Consider the following 14618-nt stretch of genomic DNA (forward strand, 5'->3'; position numbering starts at 1 on the left):
TGCAAAATCAAGAGAACTTCTCCTAGGAACAAGTATGAGACTCCAATCATCAAGGACAAACAATTAAATGTCTTCATCATGAGCTCCTGGGTGTAAATAGAAACCATGAATATAGATACATTATTTCTCAAGAATACTGTATATTGTTAAAGAAAATATATATATATAGAGAGAGAGAGAGAGAACACAACCCACCAATTTGTGTTTCTCTCTTGTTTCTTCTCTTGTTCAACTGGAACTGGCATGGTATCAGAGCGGGTTGCTTTTTTTTTTTGATCAATAACCACATAATTCATTAAAATAGGAAAAAAAAAGTTACAGGGAAGGGGAGCTAAAGATACTTAACTCCCCAGAAAAGAAGTACAACTGACTTAAACACTCAGACCCTCACAATTGAGCCCAAAACCCAGAATTTCTAATAACTCCTTGCCTAGCCAATCCATCAGCAAAGGAGTTAGCATTTCTTCTAACCCAAGTACATAGGACTTCCATATCCTTAATCAGCCACTTGAATTTTCTTTTCTCATTGCTGTAGCTCCACATCTTGGGAGTGTCCTCTTTCAGCCAATCCACAACAATCGCATAATCTCCTTCTATAAGCAGTTTCTTGACTTGAATTTCTTTGGCCCTTTGTACCCCTTCCAACACTGCTAACACCTCAGCCCTCAAGGAGTCTCCCACTCCAATTGGACATGAGAACATAGCTATTACATTACCTTTCTCATCCCTTAGGACCCCCCCAATATCCGAAGGCCCTGGATTCCCCATGCTACTGCCATCAAAATTTAGTTTGATAAAACCATGAGGTGGAGGGTTCCACATGAGATTCAAAGTCTTCTTCCTTGTAATTGAGCTAGCAACTTCTTTCCACCTTCTTAGCATATCATTTGTTGAAAAATCTGTAAACTCCTTCATTGTCTTCAGCCAGTGTATTACTCTTATGTGAGTCAACTCTACCAAAGTTTCAAAACCTCTCTCCTTTTCCAAGAAGATTCTTCCATTTCTTTCCTCCCATAGTGTCCAACAAACAGCAGCTCTCATGCATCTCCACATAATTCTTGATGTTTTTGTTGAGCATTCAATAGGTGAAGAGGAAAACAAGCTTTGTAGACTATTTGGAGGTGTCCACCTGCACCCAAATAAAGAAGCAAAACAATCCCAAATATTTTTTGCCAAAACACATTAGTAAGTGGTACCCAAACTCACCAGCAGCTTTGCATAAAACACACCAGTGTGGAGATAAACAGCTATTGGGTCTTTTTCTTTGAAGTAAGTCACCTGTGTTGATTCTTTCAAGGAAAACTTCCCAACAAAAGCTCCCAACCCTTGGAGGTATAGGTTTACACCACACTTCCTTGACAGGGAATGACAGACCAAAAGAAATTTCAGGTTGTATCAAGACTTTAAAGAAAGACGCACAAGTGAAGGATCCAGACGAAGACAAAGACCAAATCCTACTATTTGTCTTTGTGGGTTCCAAGAAGATCCCCTCAAGAATGAACAGAAGAGATGAAACATTAACCAGTTCTGTGTCCCTGAGTGCTCTTCTCAAACCCAAGTTCCAAGCAAACCGGAATTTGAGTTTGAGGAAACGAGGAAAATGGAAATATGTTCATTTTTTAGGGTGGAGATTGCAAATAGAGCCGGAAATTGTTCTTTCAAAGGGGTCTCCCCAACCCAAACATGTTCCTAGAACTTTATGAGATTACCCAAGTGTAAATCATACCTGATCCAAGGAGAGAAGAGAGGCAAAACATCTTGGATGGATTTCCAAGGTGATGCTCTTGTAGCTAATAGCCAAAATCCCAGAGTCCCAACCATTCTCTGCAAGCCCTTGAATACTACAAATTATCTTCATCCACAGTTTCTCCCTCTCCATAGAAAACCTCCACAGCCATTTCCCTAACAAAGCCAAATTCCTCTTCCTAATATTCCCAATGCCTAGCCCTCCATCCTATTTATTCCTACACAACATCTCCCATCTAACCCTATGATCCTTTTTTTCCTCCCCCGGTTTCCACAAGAAGTCCCTCATTAATCTTTCCAACTTACTAGCAACCCCTGCAGGTACCTTAAAGACTAAGAGATAATAGATGGGCAGATTAGCTAGGGTAGACCTAATTAAGGTAATTCTTCCCCCAAGAGATAGGTAGTTTTTCTTCCAAGAAGCAAGTCTCTTTTCAAACCTCTCCACTACATGAATCCAAAAACTTCCTTTTTGAGGATTATCTCCTAGAGGAAGACCGAGGTAAATCAAAGGCCAATTTGATACTCCACAACCCAAAATATTTGCACACTCAAGGATCTCACTTTCCCCCATAATCACACTTACAACACAACTTTTATCAAAATTAACTTTCAGATTGGACATTTGCTCAAATAGTTGTACTGTAAATTTCACATTTCTAATCCAATTCATGTCCCCCCCCCAAAAAAAAAAAAAACAAAATCGTATCATTGCAAACTGCAAGTGTGTTAGTGATATATTCTCCCTGCCAACTCTCCAACCCTTAATTATCCCTCTAGAACCTGCCTTAGAGATTAGACTCCCTAGTACTTCCGCAATAAAAGTAAACAAGAAAGGAGAAAGAGGGTCTCCTTGTCTTATTCCCCTCAATGCTGGGAAGAAGTCTACCACCGTTCCGTTCACCAAAATAGAGTAGTGGCAAGACCTAATACACCCCAACACCCATCTGTATATCACCGAACCCAATCAATGGATCCTTCAATCGGTGGAAGAGTATAGGGCTGAATTGATCAACCAGCAAGAGAGATTTCATTAGATCTCTCTTGAGAGATTTCAGATCTGGTGATGCACTGATGCCTAGACCTGATCTCTCTAGCCTGTAAACAGCTCTTGCTCTGGTGAACATTTGAAGGAGTTTTGATCTTCTTCCTTGGGCAGCTGCTACTTACGGTTTCCTTTCTTAACTCATCTAGACTCAAGTTTTGGGCTTAGCTTGCCTATTGATTCTAAGATCTTCAGTGGTTCCTAGTGATTATCTGACTTCTCTTTAAGGTTTCTTGGCTGAATATGGGATCCAAAAGGAGTGACTTCATCTCCGTGAAGTTCCACAGATCAAACTATGCTCTCTTGAAATTCCATTACCAGTTTTTTGTTGAAAGAAAGGGTATGTGGGGTTATTTGGATGGAACCACAACCATCCTTGATGTTGCAGATGCTAAAGGGCTGAAACAGTGGATAATCAATAATACCCAGATAGTTTCTTGGATATTAAATTCAGTTATTGTTGATGTAGCTATTCCTATGAGGGGTCTGAAAACCACTAAGGAAAAAGGGTTTCTAGCATAGAAGGGCAACTTTTGGGGTTTAATATCAATAAAAGTAATATATTTAAAAAAAATTCAAAAATAGGTTAATTTTTTAAAAATAATATCAATAAAGGGCAAAAACACTGTTCATCTTCTTCTTCTTGCTATTTGTTCACCAGAGCCACCGTTCGCCGCCACCCGCCACCGCCTTCCGCCGCCCACCTCTGCCTCCGGCAACGTTGCTGGAGGTGGCCGGAGGCAGAGGTGGCGGTGGCAGCGCTGGTGGTCATTCCTCTACCCGCCGCCGCCGCCACCTCCGCCTTCTCATCCTCTTAATCGCTATGGATTTCTTACAACCCATAGCTCCCTTTTTGTTATTTTGTCTTCCACAAATATCCCAAAATCTTACCACCAAGCTATAGCAATTGAGTATAGAAAAGTTGCTATGGACTATGAAATTCAAGGTCTACTGGAAAATAATACTTGGAAACTTGTTCCTCCACCAAATGCTTCCATTATTGGTAGTCGTTGGGTGTACTCTGTTAAGGTGAATTCAAATAGCAATCCGAATAGATATAAATCCTGCCTTGTTGCTCAACAGTGCAAACAGGCACATGATATTGACCATGAGGAAATGTTTGCATTAGTTGCCAAGAGGACTATTATTTGACTTATCCTTGCCATCACTACTATTAAGCAATGTACTTTTCACCAAATGGATGTGAAGAATGCCTTTCTTCATGGGCATCTCTATGGGACAATGTGCATGAAGCCTCCTCCAAGCTACTATGATGATCTTAACTTAGTCTACGGACTTAAGAAATCATTATATGGCCTCAAACAAACTCCATGAGCTTGGTTTGAGAGATTCTATGGGGTTGTCATTGAAGTAAGATTTTAACAGAGTTCCTCAAATTCCTCCCTCTTTATTCTCAAGCATCCTCGGGGCTTGACTCTTCTATTGGTGTACGTTGATTACATACTTATTATTGGTGATGACTTGGAAGGGCTTTGGTCTAGTGACCTACTTTCTTGGTCTTAAAGTCGCTCAAAGTGCTTAGGGATACCTTGTTAATCAACAGAAATATGCTAGTGATCTGATCAAGATGACCAATCTCTCTGATCTAAAGTAGGTTGATACTCCACTGGAAATCAACCTAAAGCTTAGTAAGGATGATGGACAACTTCTTCCTGATGCCACCTTATAATGTCAGCTTGTTGGCAGCCTTATTTACCTCATTCTGACTCGGTCAGATATATCCCATATCATACAAATAGTTAGCCAGTTTGTGTCTACTCTTCAACAACCTCATTTCTCCACAATCCTTTGGATTATCATATATGTGAGAGGAACCTCGTTGTCTCATGGACTCTTCTTCTCGTCTTCCTCATCTCCTCAGTTGATTGCTAATGCTGATGCTAATTAGGCCGGTTGCCCTGACACCAAATGGTCCACCACTAGATGGTGTGTTTTCTTAGATGATTCTCTCATCTCTTGGAAGCGCAAGAAGCAATAGACAATCTCCAATACATCTACAGAAGTTGAATATCATGCCATCATTTGTTTGCAGTAAGCTTGTCTAGCTTCAAGCCCTTCTTCATGATCTAGCTATTAATCATCTAGCCCCTATTCCTTTATTTGCTAACAACATGAATGCAATCAAGATTGCCTCAAATCCAATCTTTCATGAATGGACTAAACACATAGAGGTGGATTGCCACTTCATTAGAGATCTTCTCACTGTAGGTCACATCACTCTTCCTTATGTGTCCTCCAATCTTCAATTGGTTGATCTTTTCACCAGGACTATGACTTGCACTAGACACAATTTTTTTATGAACAAATTGATGCTCTTGTCTAGGCATCAAATTGAGGAGTATAGAGGAAGATGGAAGTTAATAATCATTTTACCATTCTTTTATTTCTTCTTGTACATTACATCTGTACACTGTTGTACCTTATCATTCTTGTAAGGATAGAATTGTCCATTAACACATTATATATATATATTTCTGGGCATGCCAGACATAGAACACACCCCACCAACTTGTATTTCTCTCTTGTTTCTTCTCTTCTTTGACTGGAAAAGGCAAAAACATTTCATGTAGACTTAAAAATTAAAATTATCATAAGTTGTGAGGACCAGATCACATTATTGCAAACACAAAAAAGACTGCAAAAGCAGTTACCTCCATTGTCTTTTGAAGAAGACTAGTTGTCAAATTGCTCAAAATGAACCACAATAACTCTAGTACCAAGCTGAATCAAACAATAAGAGATACATCAAGCATTGTCAATTGGAGCCAGATCTGTTATTTAATAATTTTATGTTATTTGGTATGCCTTATTAATAAGGGAAAATTCCTGATCAGTACCCTGTACTTTGGCTCAAGTGGCAATTTGGTCCCCGAACTTTAAAATGCGACAATTCAGTACCCAAACTTTCAAAATGTGACAATCCAGTACCTGTCGTTAATCAGTCCATTAATCAGCCGTTAAGTGATATTTGAAAAGTCAAAAATTCCCTAAGAATTCCATCTAATTCTCTTTACCAACCATCCAAACATTGACGACAAAATGAACAGTCCCAAATTTTAGATTCTTCTAAACAGTCACCAACTTTTTTGAATAGAAGAGGCTAGGATTTGGGACTGTTCAGTTTTTTGGCAACATTTGGGTGGTTGATAAAGAGAATTAGATGGCATTTGAAGGGCATTTTTTACTTTTCAAATGTCACTTAACGGCTTATTAACGGACTGGTTAACGGCAGGTACTGGATTGTCACATTTTGAAAGTTCAGGTACTGAATTGTTGCATTTTAAAGTTTGGGGACCAAATTGTCACTCGAGCCAAAGTACAGGGTACTGATCGGGAATTTTCCCTATTAATAATTTGGATAAATCTAGTGGAATATATATTTTTCCAAACAATTTGATGTTCACACCAACCAGACACACGCACGACCGCACATATGTGCACATACACACATTCTCAACTCAACTCAGCCTAAATCCCAACTATTTGGGACTGGCTATATGTTTACTGTTGAGGTTTAAGTCCTTAAATCATTTCTTACCACTTCAAGCAACGTTTTCTTTGCTCTTGCCCTTGCTCTTTTAGATTCCTCTACTCCCAACAAGTCATTGGTTATCTGTGCACATGACCAACCACCTCAGTCGACCTCTCATCCTATCAACTATATGCACCCATTTCTGATCCTAACCTTTCTAGTCGACATTTATCCACCTGAGCATCCTCATCTCAGTTTCACTCATTTTTTGTGCATGCTTCTTGATTGTTTATTACTTGTTCCACATAACATTTGTTGGTCTTATAGCCATCTTACCTTCTTTTAGCATCATTGGTACATGTTGGTCACACAGTACACTGGATACACTCCTCTGCTTCATCCACCCAGATCTAATTCTGTAGGAAATACCCTCTTCAATTTCTCTCATTATGGATGAATAATCCTAGGTAACAGAAGTAATCAGTTGAGGATATCTCCACTTCATCAATCTTAATCATGCCCTTTCTTACCATATAAGGAAACTTAGGACAGCTTAGTTACAAGCTACACCAAAACTAACAAAAGGATGTAAAGGATGGGATAGCGAAAAAATTATCTTTTAGAACATTGCAATTGTTTGATCAATCTCTATAACATAATAATCATCCACTTTATCAGGTTTTCTTAATCATGCCCTTTCTTACCATATAACGAAACTTAGGACAGCTTAGTTACAAGCTACACCAAAACTAACAAAAGGATGTAAAGGATGGGATAGCGAAAAAATTATCTTTTAGAACATTGCAATTGTTTGATCAATCTCTATAACATAATAATCATCCACTTTATCAGTTTTTCTTTTTTCTTTTCTGGGGGTGGGAGGGATAAAGACAATCAAATGGTATGTAAACTTACACTTCACAATCTACCCATCAAAATACTTACATTTTCATGATCCATGTGACGCAGAAGCTTAATTTCCCTCAATGTTCTTTTAGCATCAATTCTGTTGTCAAACGCATTACCAATCTTCTTAATGGCAACCTCCTCACGGGTCTCTGAATTCACTGCAGCACTGGAGAAAAGAAAATAAAATTATATAGAATAGACAAAAGGTTATCAACTTATAAATCAAGAAAAGAAAATGAGAAATTATTAACTTTTTAAAATTGCCTTAAAAGTCAACATAGACAACTACTCTTGGTAGAAAAACATGACTTGACTAAGACTTGACATGTGAGTATTGTTAAGGAGTTTTCACCATCAACATGATTGTCCCTGGCTAGGGGCGTCAATTGGACTGAATTTGGTCCAATCTGACCCAGTCCAATGTGAGTTCATTATAAATGGACCAGGTCCAATCCAATCCAATGAATGTTGTTATGCAGGAGAGAAGAACAGAGGAAGAGAGAAGAGTGAAAGAGAAGAAGAGAGAAGAGAGAACTGAGAGCAAAAGTACTGCTAGTGGCGCCAGCTTTTGGTATATATACTAGGGTGACAAAACATAAAAAATAAAAGGAGGAAAATACAAGAGTACCCCTGCGGTACTATACTTAGATAAATAACAGTCTTTTAACACTCCCACTCAAGTTGGGACAGATGTCAATCATGCCCAACTTGTCACATAAATCATGATGCCGTGAGTGGTGTAACCCTTTCGTAAAGATGTCTGCAAGTTGATCTTTAGAGCTAACATAAGGAGTACACAGTTACCCTGTGACAACCTTTTCTCTAATGAAGTGTTTGTCGACTTCGATGTGTTTAGTTCTATCATGCAACACTAGATTAGCAGCAATGTTTATGGCCGCTTTGTTATCATAGAATAGTGTCATAGGTCCGTCAACCGGAAAACCCAACTCACTCAACATTTTTTTTAGCCACATAATTTCAACCAGTCCATGAGACATTGCTCGGTATTCAGCTTCAACACTAGATCTAAGAACAAGCCTGCACCTAGGAACTTCTTAAGATATCTAAGAACTTTTTTTGTTGCTTCAAGATGGGTAGTCTTAGGGGTATGCATGAACTAGCTAAGAACACCCACTGCATAAGCTATGTCTGGTCGAGTCATAGGAAGATATAACAGTCTTCCTACAAGTCTCTGGAACAATTTTACATCCTTGATGGGTTCACCTTGATAGTCACCTAGATTGTGGTTAGGATCAATAGGAGAATCAATTGGCTTCACTCCCAATTTTCCTATATCCTGGAGTAGATCTAGGACATACTTTCTTTAGGAAATGAAGATCCCCCTTTTTGAGCGGGCCACTTCAATCCCAAGGAAATACCTTAGAGGACCTAGATCCTTCACTTCAAACTGGGTAGCAAGAAAATTCTTCAACTTCTGAATTTCATCCTTCCAATCGCCAAATGATAACTATATCATCAACATATACTATCAGTGCTACAATTTTCCCTTCCCCTATCTTCACAAACAATGTGTGATCAAGCTGACACTGCTTGTATCCTTTTTGTTGTACTGCTACATGGAACTTGCTGAACCAGGCTCTTGGTGATTGTTTCAACCCATATAATGATTTCTTTAGCCTGCACACTTTATGTTCATTGCCTTGAGCCCGAAAACCAGAGGATTGTACCATGTATACTTCCTCTTCAAGGTCACCATTCAGGAAAGCATTCTTGATGTCAAGTTGATGTAGGTCCTACTCAAGATTAGCAGATAGGGAGAAAAGGACTCTAATGGAGTTCATCTTAGCAATAGGAGCAAAAGTTTCTACATAATCTACTTCATGCACTTGTGTAAACCCCTTTGCCACTAAATGAGCTTTATACCGTTCCACGATGCCATCAGCCCTGTGTTTAATCATGAAAACCCATTTACATCCAACTAGATCCTTCCCCTCAGGAAGATCTACTAGTTCCCATGTGCCATTTTTATGTAGAGCATTAATTTCTTCCATTATAGCATTTGTTCATTTAGGTATCGAAAGAGATCTGCCACATTCTTAGGGATAGGGACACTGTCACTATAAAAGAGAAAAGCTCAAAAGGATGGTGAAATGTTTTCATAGGAAACAAAGTGGGAAATTAGGTGTTTAGTGGTGCAAGACCTAACACCTTTCCGGTGAGCAATAGGAAGGTCAAGGACATTAGCAACAAAAGTGTCAATGGCAATAGGGTCAAGAACATCAACAGGAACCAATGTACTTGAATGGGTATGATCCGCCCCCGGAGAGTCTGATGGCATTGGTGGTATAGCTTCTAGGTTCCCCACAGCTCTTGAACACGGTTGGCCTTTGTGATGATGAAAGAAGACATGAAAGGAAGGAGGATCAGGAAGAAGAGGGAGTTGAACTAGTTACCCTTCATTCCTACACTCCCCCTAAGGAGAAACAGGGAAGAAAGGCTCACTCTCAAAAAAGGAGACATCCATAGAGACATAAAATTTCCAAGAAATAGGATCAAAGCATCGATATCCCTTCTGAGTGAAGGAGTACCCCAAGAAAATGCAAGGAATGGCACGAGGATCTAATTTTCCATGAGTGGGTGATAGATTTTGAACAAAACGACACCCAAACACACAAGGAGGATCTAATTTTCCATGAGTAGGTGACAGCTTTTTGGAAAAGAAACTGATGTGGGGCTTTGCACTCTAACCAACGAGGGGGCATGCGATTGATGAGATAGGTACCACAAAGGACAGCCTCCAAGCCAAAAACATTTCAAGACATTCATATGAAATAGTAATCCCCAAGCCACTTCAAGAATGTGTCAGTTCTTTCTTTCAGCAACACCATTTTATTGTGGTGTTCAGGAACAAGAGCTACGGTGAAATGAACCACGCAAGAATATATGAAAATATTCTTAGGCATTGTCCAATTGAAAATTTTGGATTTCAGTTTGAAATTGGGTGAAGATCATCCGCTGAAAATCTTAGATAATTTTAGGTACTTCATCCCTAGTTCGCATGGGATATACCCATGTATATCTGGAGTAATTATCAATAAGGGTAAGAAAATACTTGCAGCCACTCTCAGATGGTAAAGTAACAGGACCCCAAACATCAGAATGAATAATGTGAAAAAGAAATGTAGATTTATTATTCTTTGAAGAGAAATGATTTCTACACTGCTTACTCAATTGACAAGTAAATTCGGACACTGATACTGACTTAAACAACTCTGGAAACACAATTTTTAAAGACTCAAAAGATAAATGACCAAGACGACTGTGTTATAAATAGACGCGACTCTTACAAGACTGACTCTTACACTCTGTGACTTGAAGACCAGCCTTATTCTCCAACATGTAAAGCCCATCCACCATACATCCTATACCAATCATCTTCCCCGAGGCCAGATCCTAGATCACACAATAAGAAGGGAAAAAGGTCACTGAGCAGTTTAAGGAATTATTAATACTACTAACAGAGAACAAATTAATGGGAAATTTTGGGACGTGTAAAACATTAGACAGAGTAAGGCAAAAGGGAAGAGAAATGGTTCTTTGACCAGCTATGGTAGAGTATGATCCATCAGCTAGTCTCAACTTGTCTCTTCCAAAAATGAGGTGATAGGTTTGAAAGTAAGAGGACTTACCAGTCATGTGTTTAGACGCTCCAGAATCAATGATCCAAGGAATATTATGGGTATGAGATGCTACATGGAAAGCTATAGTAGAGTTACTTGATGTAGACACAAATGAAGTTGAGGGAGGAGAATCCATCTGACAAATTGCTCTACCATAAAGCTCTAATTGGTCACGGAAGGAATTCATAATATCCTCCCTTGGGTCAGATCTAGAGGCATGTGTCTAAGTCACAGTAGTAATGAGGGGTTGATTCTCCTGAGTAGCCATATTTTCCATAGTGTGTTTTCTTGTACCTTGTTGTCCTAGCTTTTTATTCATATCTGAACCTTGCTTCTTATTCAAATCTTGAGCCCATTTCGGCTTCCCATGAAGATCCCAGCATGTGTCTCAAGTGTGTCTGAGTTTCTAAGAATGAGTGCACCACAGTTTGTCCTTGTCATCCACATTTTTCTGAAAATCCCCCTTCTTAAAGGTATTTCCCCCATCAGTAGTAACACTCCCTTTCGCTGCCAACACAATTGCATCCCCTCCAAAATTGTTCATCAAATTTCTTCTACTTTCTTCTGATTGTACAAGAGCATAAATTTCCTGGACGGATGGAAGATCCTTGCTACCTAAGATCTAGACTCTGATAGATTCATATGTAGGGTTCAAACCATGTAGGAAAGCAAACACTCTCTATTGTGAAACAAGTTTTTTGTACAATTTTGCATCTTCATCACACTTCCAGTCCACACTCTGGTAATATTCTAACTCCTTCCAGACAGAGGTCAAGTCTGAGTAGTACACAGATAGACACCTCTCCCCCTGTTTACAAGTGGATGATTCTACCTATAACTGGTAGATTTTTGCATAGTGACGCAATTCAGAATAGATTGACCACTCTAAATAATTTAATCCATCGAGAGGAATAACAGTCAATGGGAAAGGATAGGTCCACACCCCCACTCATTCCATTCGGCATTGAGGAAACACTGGATGTAGTAGAATCTTCACCACTCATGATTACAGATTCAAAAACACTCTTAAAGTGGGCACAAAACCTTAAAAAAAGTTCCAACACTGAGGGAGAAAGGAAATCCCTTTTTTTCTTCGGAACCACAACTCTTTTCTATAAAACACAGGTGTTGTTACAACACTAACAGGTCACCCCTTGACCTACAGAATCAACACAGGTGTTGCCACAGTGCATACAAGTCATCTCTTGACCTACGCATCAACAAGAAAGCTGTTATAGCAAGTACAAGTCACTTTCTAGCCTTTAGTTCACCATAAAAGCTGCTATTGCAGCACACAAAAGGTCTTCACGACCTATAGTTTTCATAGGGATCAGTCGACCCCACAAAAAAAGGAAAGAAATAGGTGTTGATCACCTCACATCCAACCAGCAGACCTAGTATAGGTTCTGCCCTGGCACATGACCAGAAAAAAATGAGGAGAAGGAGAAAAGTTAATTCAGTGCATGAGATCTTCAATCAGCTAAATAGTAGATGAGGGCAGAAGATCTGGAAATCTGGTGCGAAGAAAACTGCTCAATCGACTTCTCCTTTCAGATCTGATAGTCCCGCTATGATACCATGTTATGCAAGAGAGAAGAATGGAGGAAGAGAGAAGAGTGAGAGAGAAGAAGAGGGAAGAGAGAACTGAGAGCAAAAGTACTGCTAGCAACGCCAGCTTTTGGTATATATACTAGGGCGACAAAACATAAAAAATAAAAGGAGGAAAGTACAAGAGTACCCCTGCAGTACTATACTTAGATAAATAACAGTCTTTTAACAAAGTTTTGGATCAATTTGGACCGGTCTAATTCAATATCTGGACCATCCAATCTGTTCAAATTCATTTTGATTTACCTTGGTTTCAACCCAAACCTGGTCCATTGACACATATATTCTTATCTTATATCAATGGACCAGATATTGGCTTAATCCAACCCAATCCAATATAAATTTGTTATGAACGGACCAGGTCCAATCGAATCTAATAAATATTTTGGACTGGATTGGTCCAATCCAATATGTCTTGTTGGTCTGTCCAAATTGATTTTGGACTGGATGGAATCCAATCCAAAACCGGTCCATTGACACCCTTACCCTGTCTGTATAAAGTGGTTAGAACGACAATTACAGGAAACAGAAATTGCAGAAAGGAAGATTTACATAAAATGGGGAAAATGAGCCTTAGGACCATAGCTATTGGGCTACTCATAATTCCTACATACTCTTCATCTATAGTGGCCCCTTCAATGGAAGCCTATTTACCCTCGGCCTATATGCAAGCCCACTCCAACAAGCCTAATGCAGAAGACAATGAATATTCCAAGGTGGATTCCAAAGAAATAAAAGCAGTAATGCTTTTGGTATGTATGCAATTTTTTTCTTTTTTTTTCTGTTTTCCCCAAGGGACCACACAGCAGGGGGTAGCCCATCCCCCAAACCCATAAACCACCCCAACCCAGGTGCAAGCAGGATTCAATCCCAAATCTCCACTACAACAGCAGGAGACCTTACCAACCAGCCAGTTGGCACCTTGCCTATGTCTGTAATTTAATTCTCTTGCTTTGCAAGACAATCTATCTTTCTTCTATAAAAGGCATTTTACCTCATTTTTCCATTTTTAGAGAGTAAACGAATCTTTTGAGATTTGTCTCTGTAACTTGGTTGAAGGCTGAGAAGTGAGACTCTTAGTGTTGCAACCTTGCTTAGAGTTTTGCACAAGAACCAACAAACAAAGGAATTATTTGCTTTTCAAAGAGTATTTTGGTCATTAAAAACATTACTATTTAAATTACAAGAAGTACCCATCTTTGTTTTGATCATCAAAGTTTCCAGAAATGTATACCTCAAAACAGCCACAGCAATCAATGTATGTATATATGGATGTATCTAAACAGTTTTATGGATACAGACGGGATTGCTGGGAAGGATTTAAAGTTCGGACTTTGGACTCTGAAGAATGAGATATAGCAGATGCATAATAAAAGGATCAACTACAATTTCTTTTTCTTTGCAACAATCCAACTAGGACTTCAGTCACCGAGCAAAAATAATATCTTGATAAGAAGGTAAGGAAAATATTTTATGATATAATGTAAACAGCAATCTTGTCCAAGTTTTGGTTGTAAAAGACAGAGGATAACAAATCACAAATTTGTAGCATGATCTCCAAGTATCCTACAGACGCAACTTATCTCTGTAGTAAAAAGTAACCGATGCAAAATAAATAAATATAAAAAGGGCAACCCAGTGCATGAGGCTCCCACCAAGATGTCAGCACAATGGCTTCACAACTAAAGGTTTTACCATAAGTGAATCTTCATAATGATTGGGAGAACCATTTTACTAGCTTTTACTCCACAAGCCCATTTACAGCTAATTGCAGTCATGAAAGCATGACTGTAAGAATTCAAAGTTCTCAATGAGCATGATCATTCTCTGACTTAATCTACCTTCACTGACCAAGTAACATCCATGCTTTGGAAGAATAGCAATCTAACTTGTAAGAAAAACTGCATAAGGGAAAAAGATAGGCAAGAAGAGCAACAAAGAATGGATAGAAGTAGAGGGTCCAAAAAATGAAAAGACTACAATCAAAGTTTAGGCAGCCATTACAACAGAGAAATGAGATAATCAATAACAAGCACCCGATTCACCACTTTGGAATCCCCCTTGAATGTCTCTCAAAGAAAAACCAGACAAATTTGGGACGATACAAACCAAAAGGTAGAAGTTGAGCCTGTCACCAATGACGGTGCAAGTCTTAGACTAGACTTAAGTGAAAAAA

At 39.0% G+C, this 14618-nt stretch overlaps 1 protein-coding gene across 2 annotated transcripts in view; it reads right to left on the reverse strand.

Annotated features, from left to right (window-relative positions):
• The window catches only part of LOC148848777 (mitogen-activated protein kinase homolog MMK2), a 35247-nt gene that overhangs the window by 18976 nt on the left and 1653 nt on the right, over window positions 1-14618 (reverse strand). For both annotated transcript variants that reach the window (XM_088949382.1, XM_088949383.1), the window contains exon 2: window positions 7230-7359. In XM_088949382.1, coding sequence (XP_088805508.1) covers window positions 7230-7359 — 130 coding nt within the window. The remainder of the gene's footprint in view (window positions 1-7229; window positions 7360-14618) is intronic.

The sequence above is a fragment of the Nelumbo lutea genome, chromosome 6, assembly GCF_056320005.1.
Source record: "Nelumbo lutea isolate HS-2025 chromosome 6, American lotus-T2T, whole genome shotgun sequence".
In the NCBI taxonomy this organism is placed as follows: Eukaryota; Viridiplantae; Streptophyta; class Magnoliopsida; order Proteales; family Nelumbonaceae; genus Nelumbo; species Nelumbo lutea.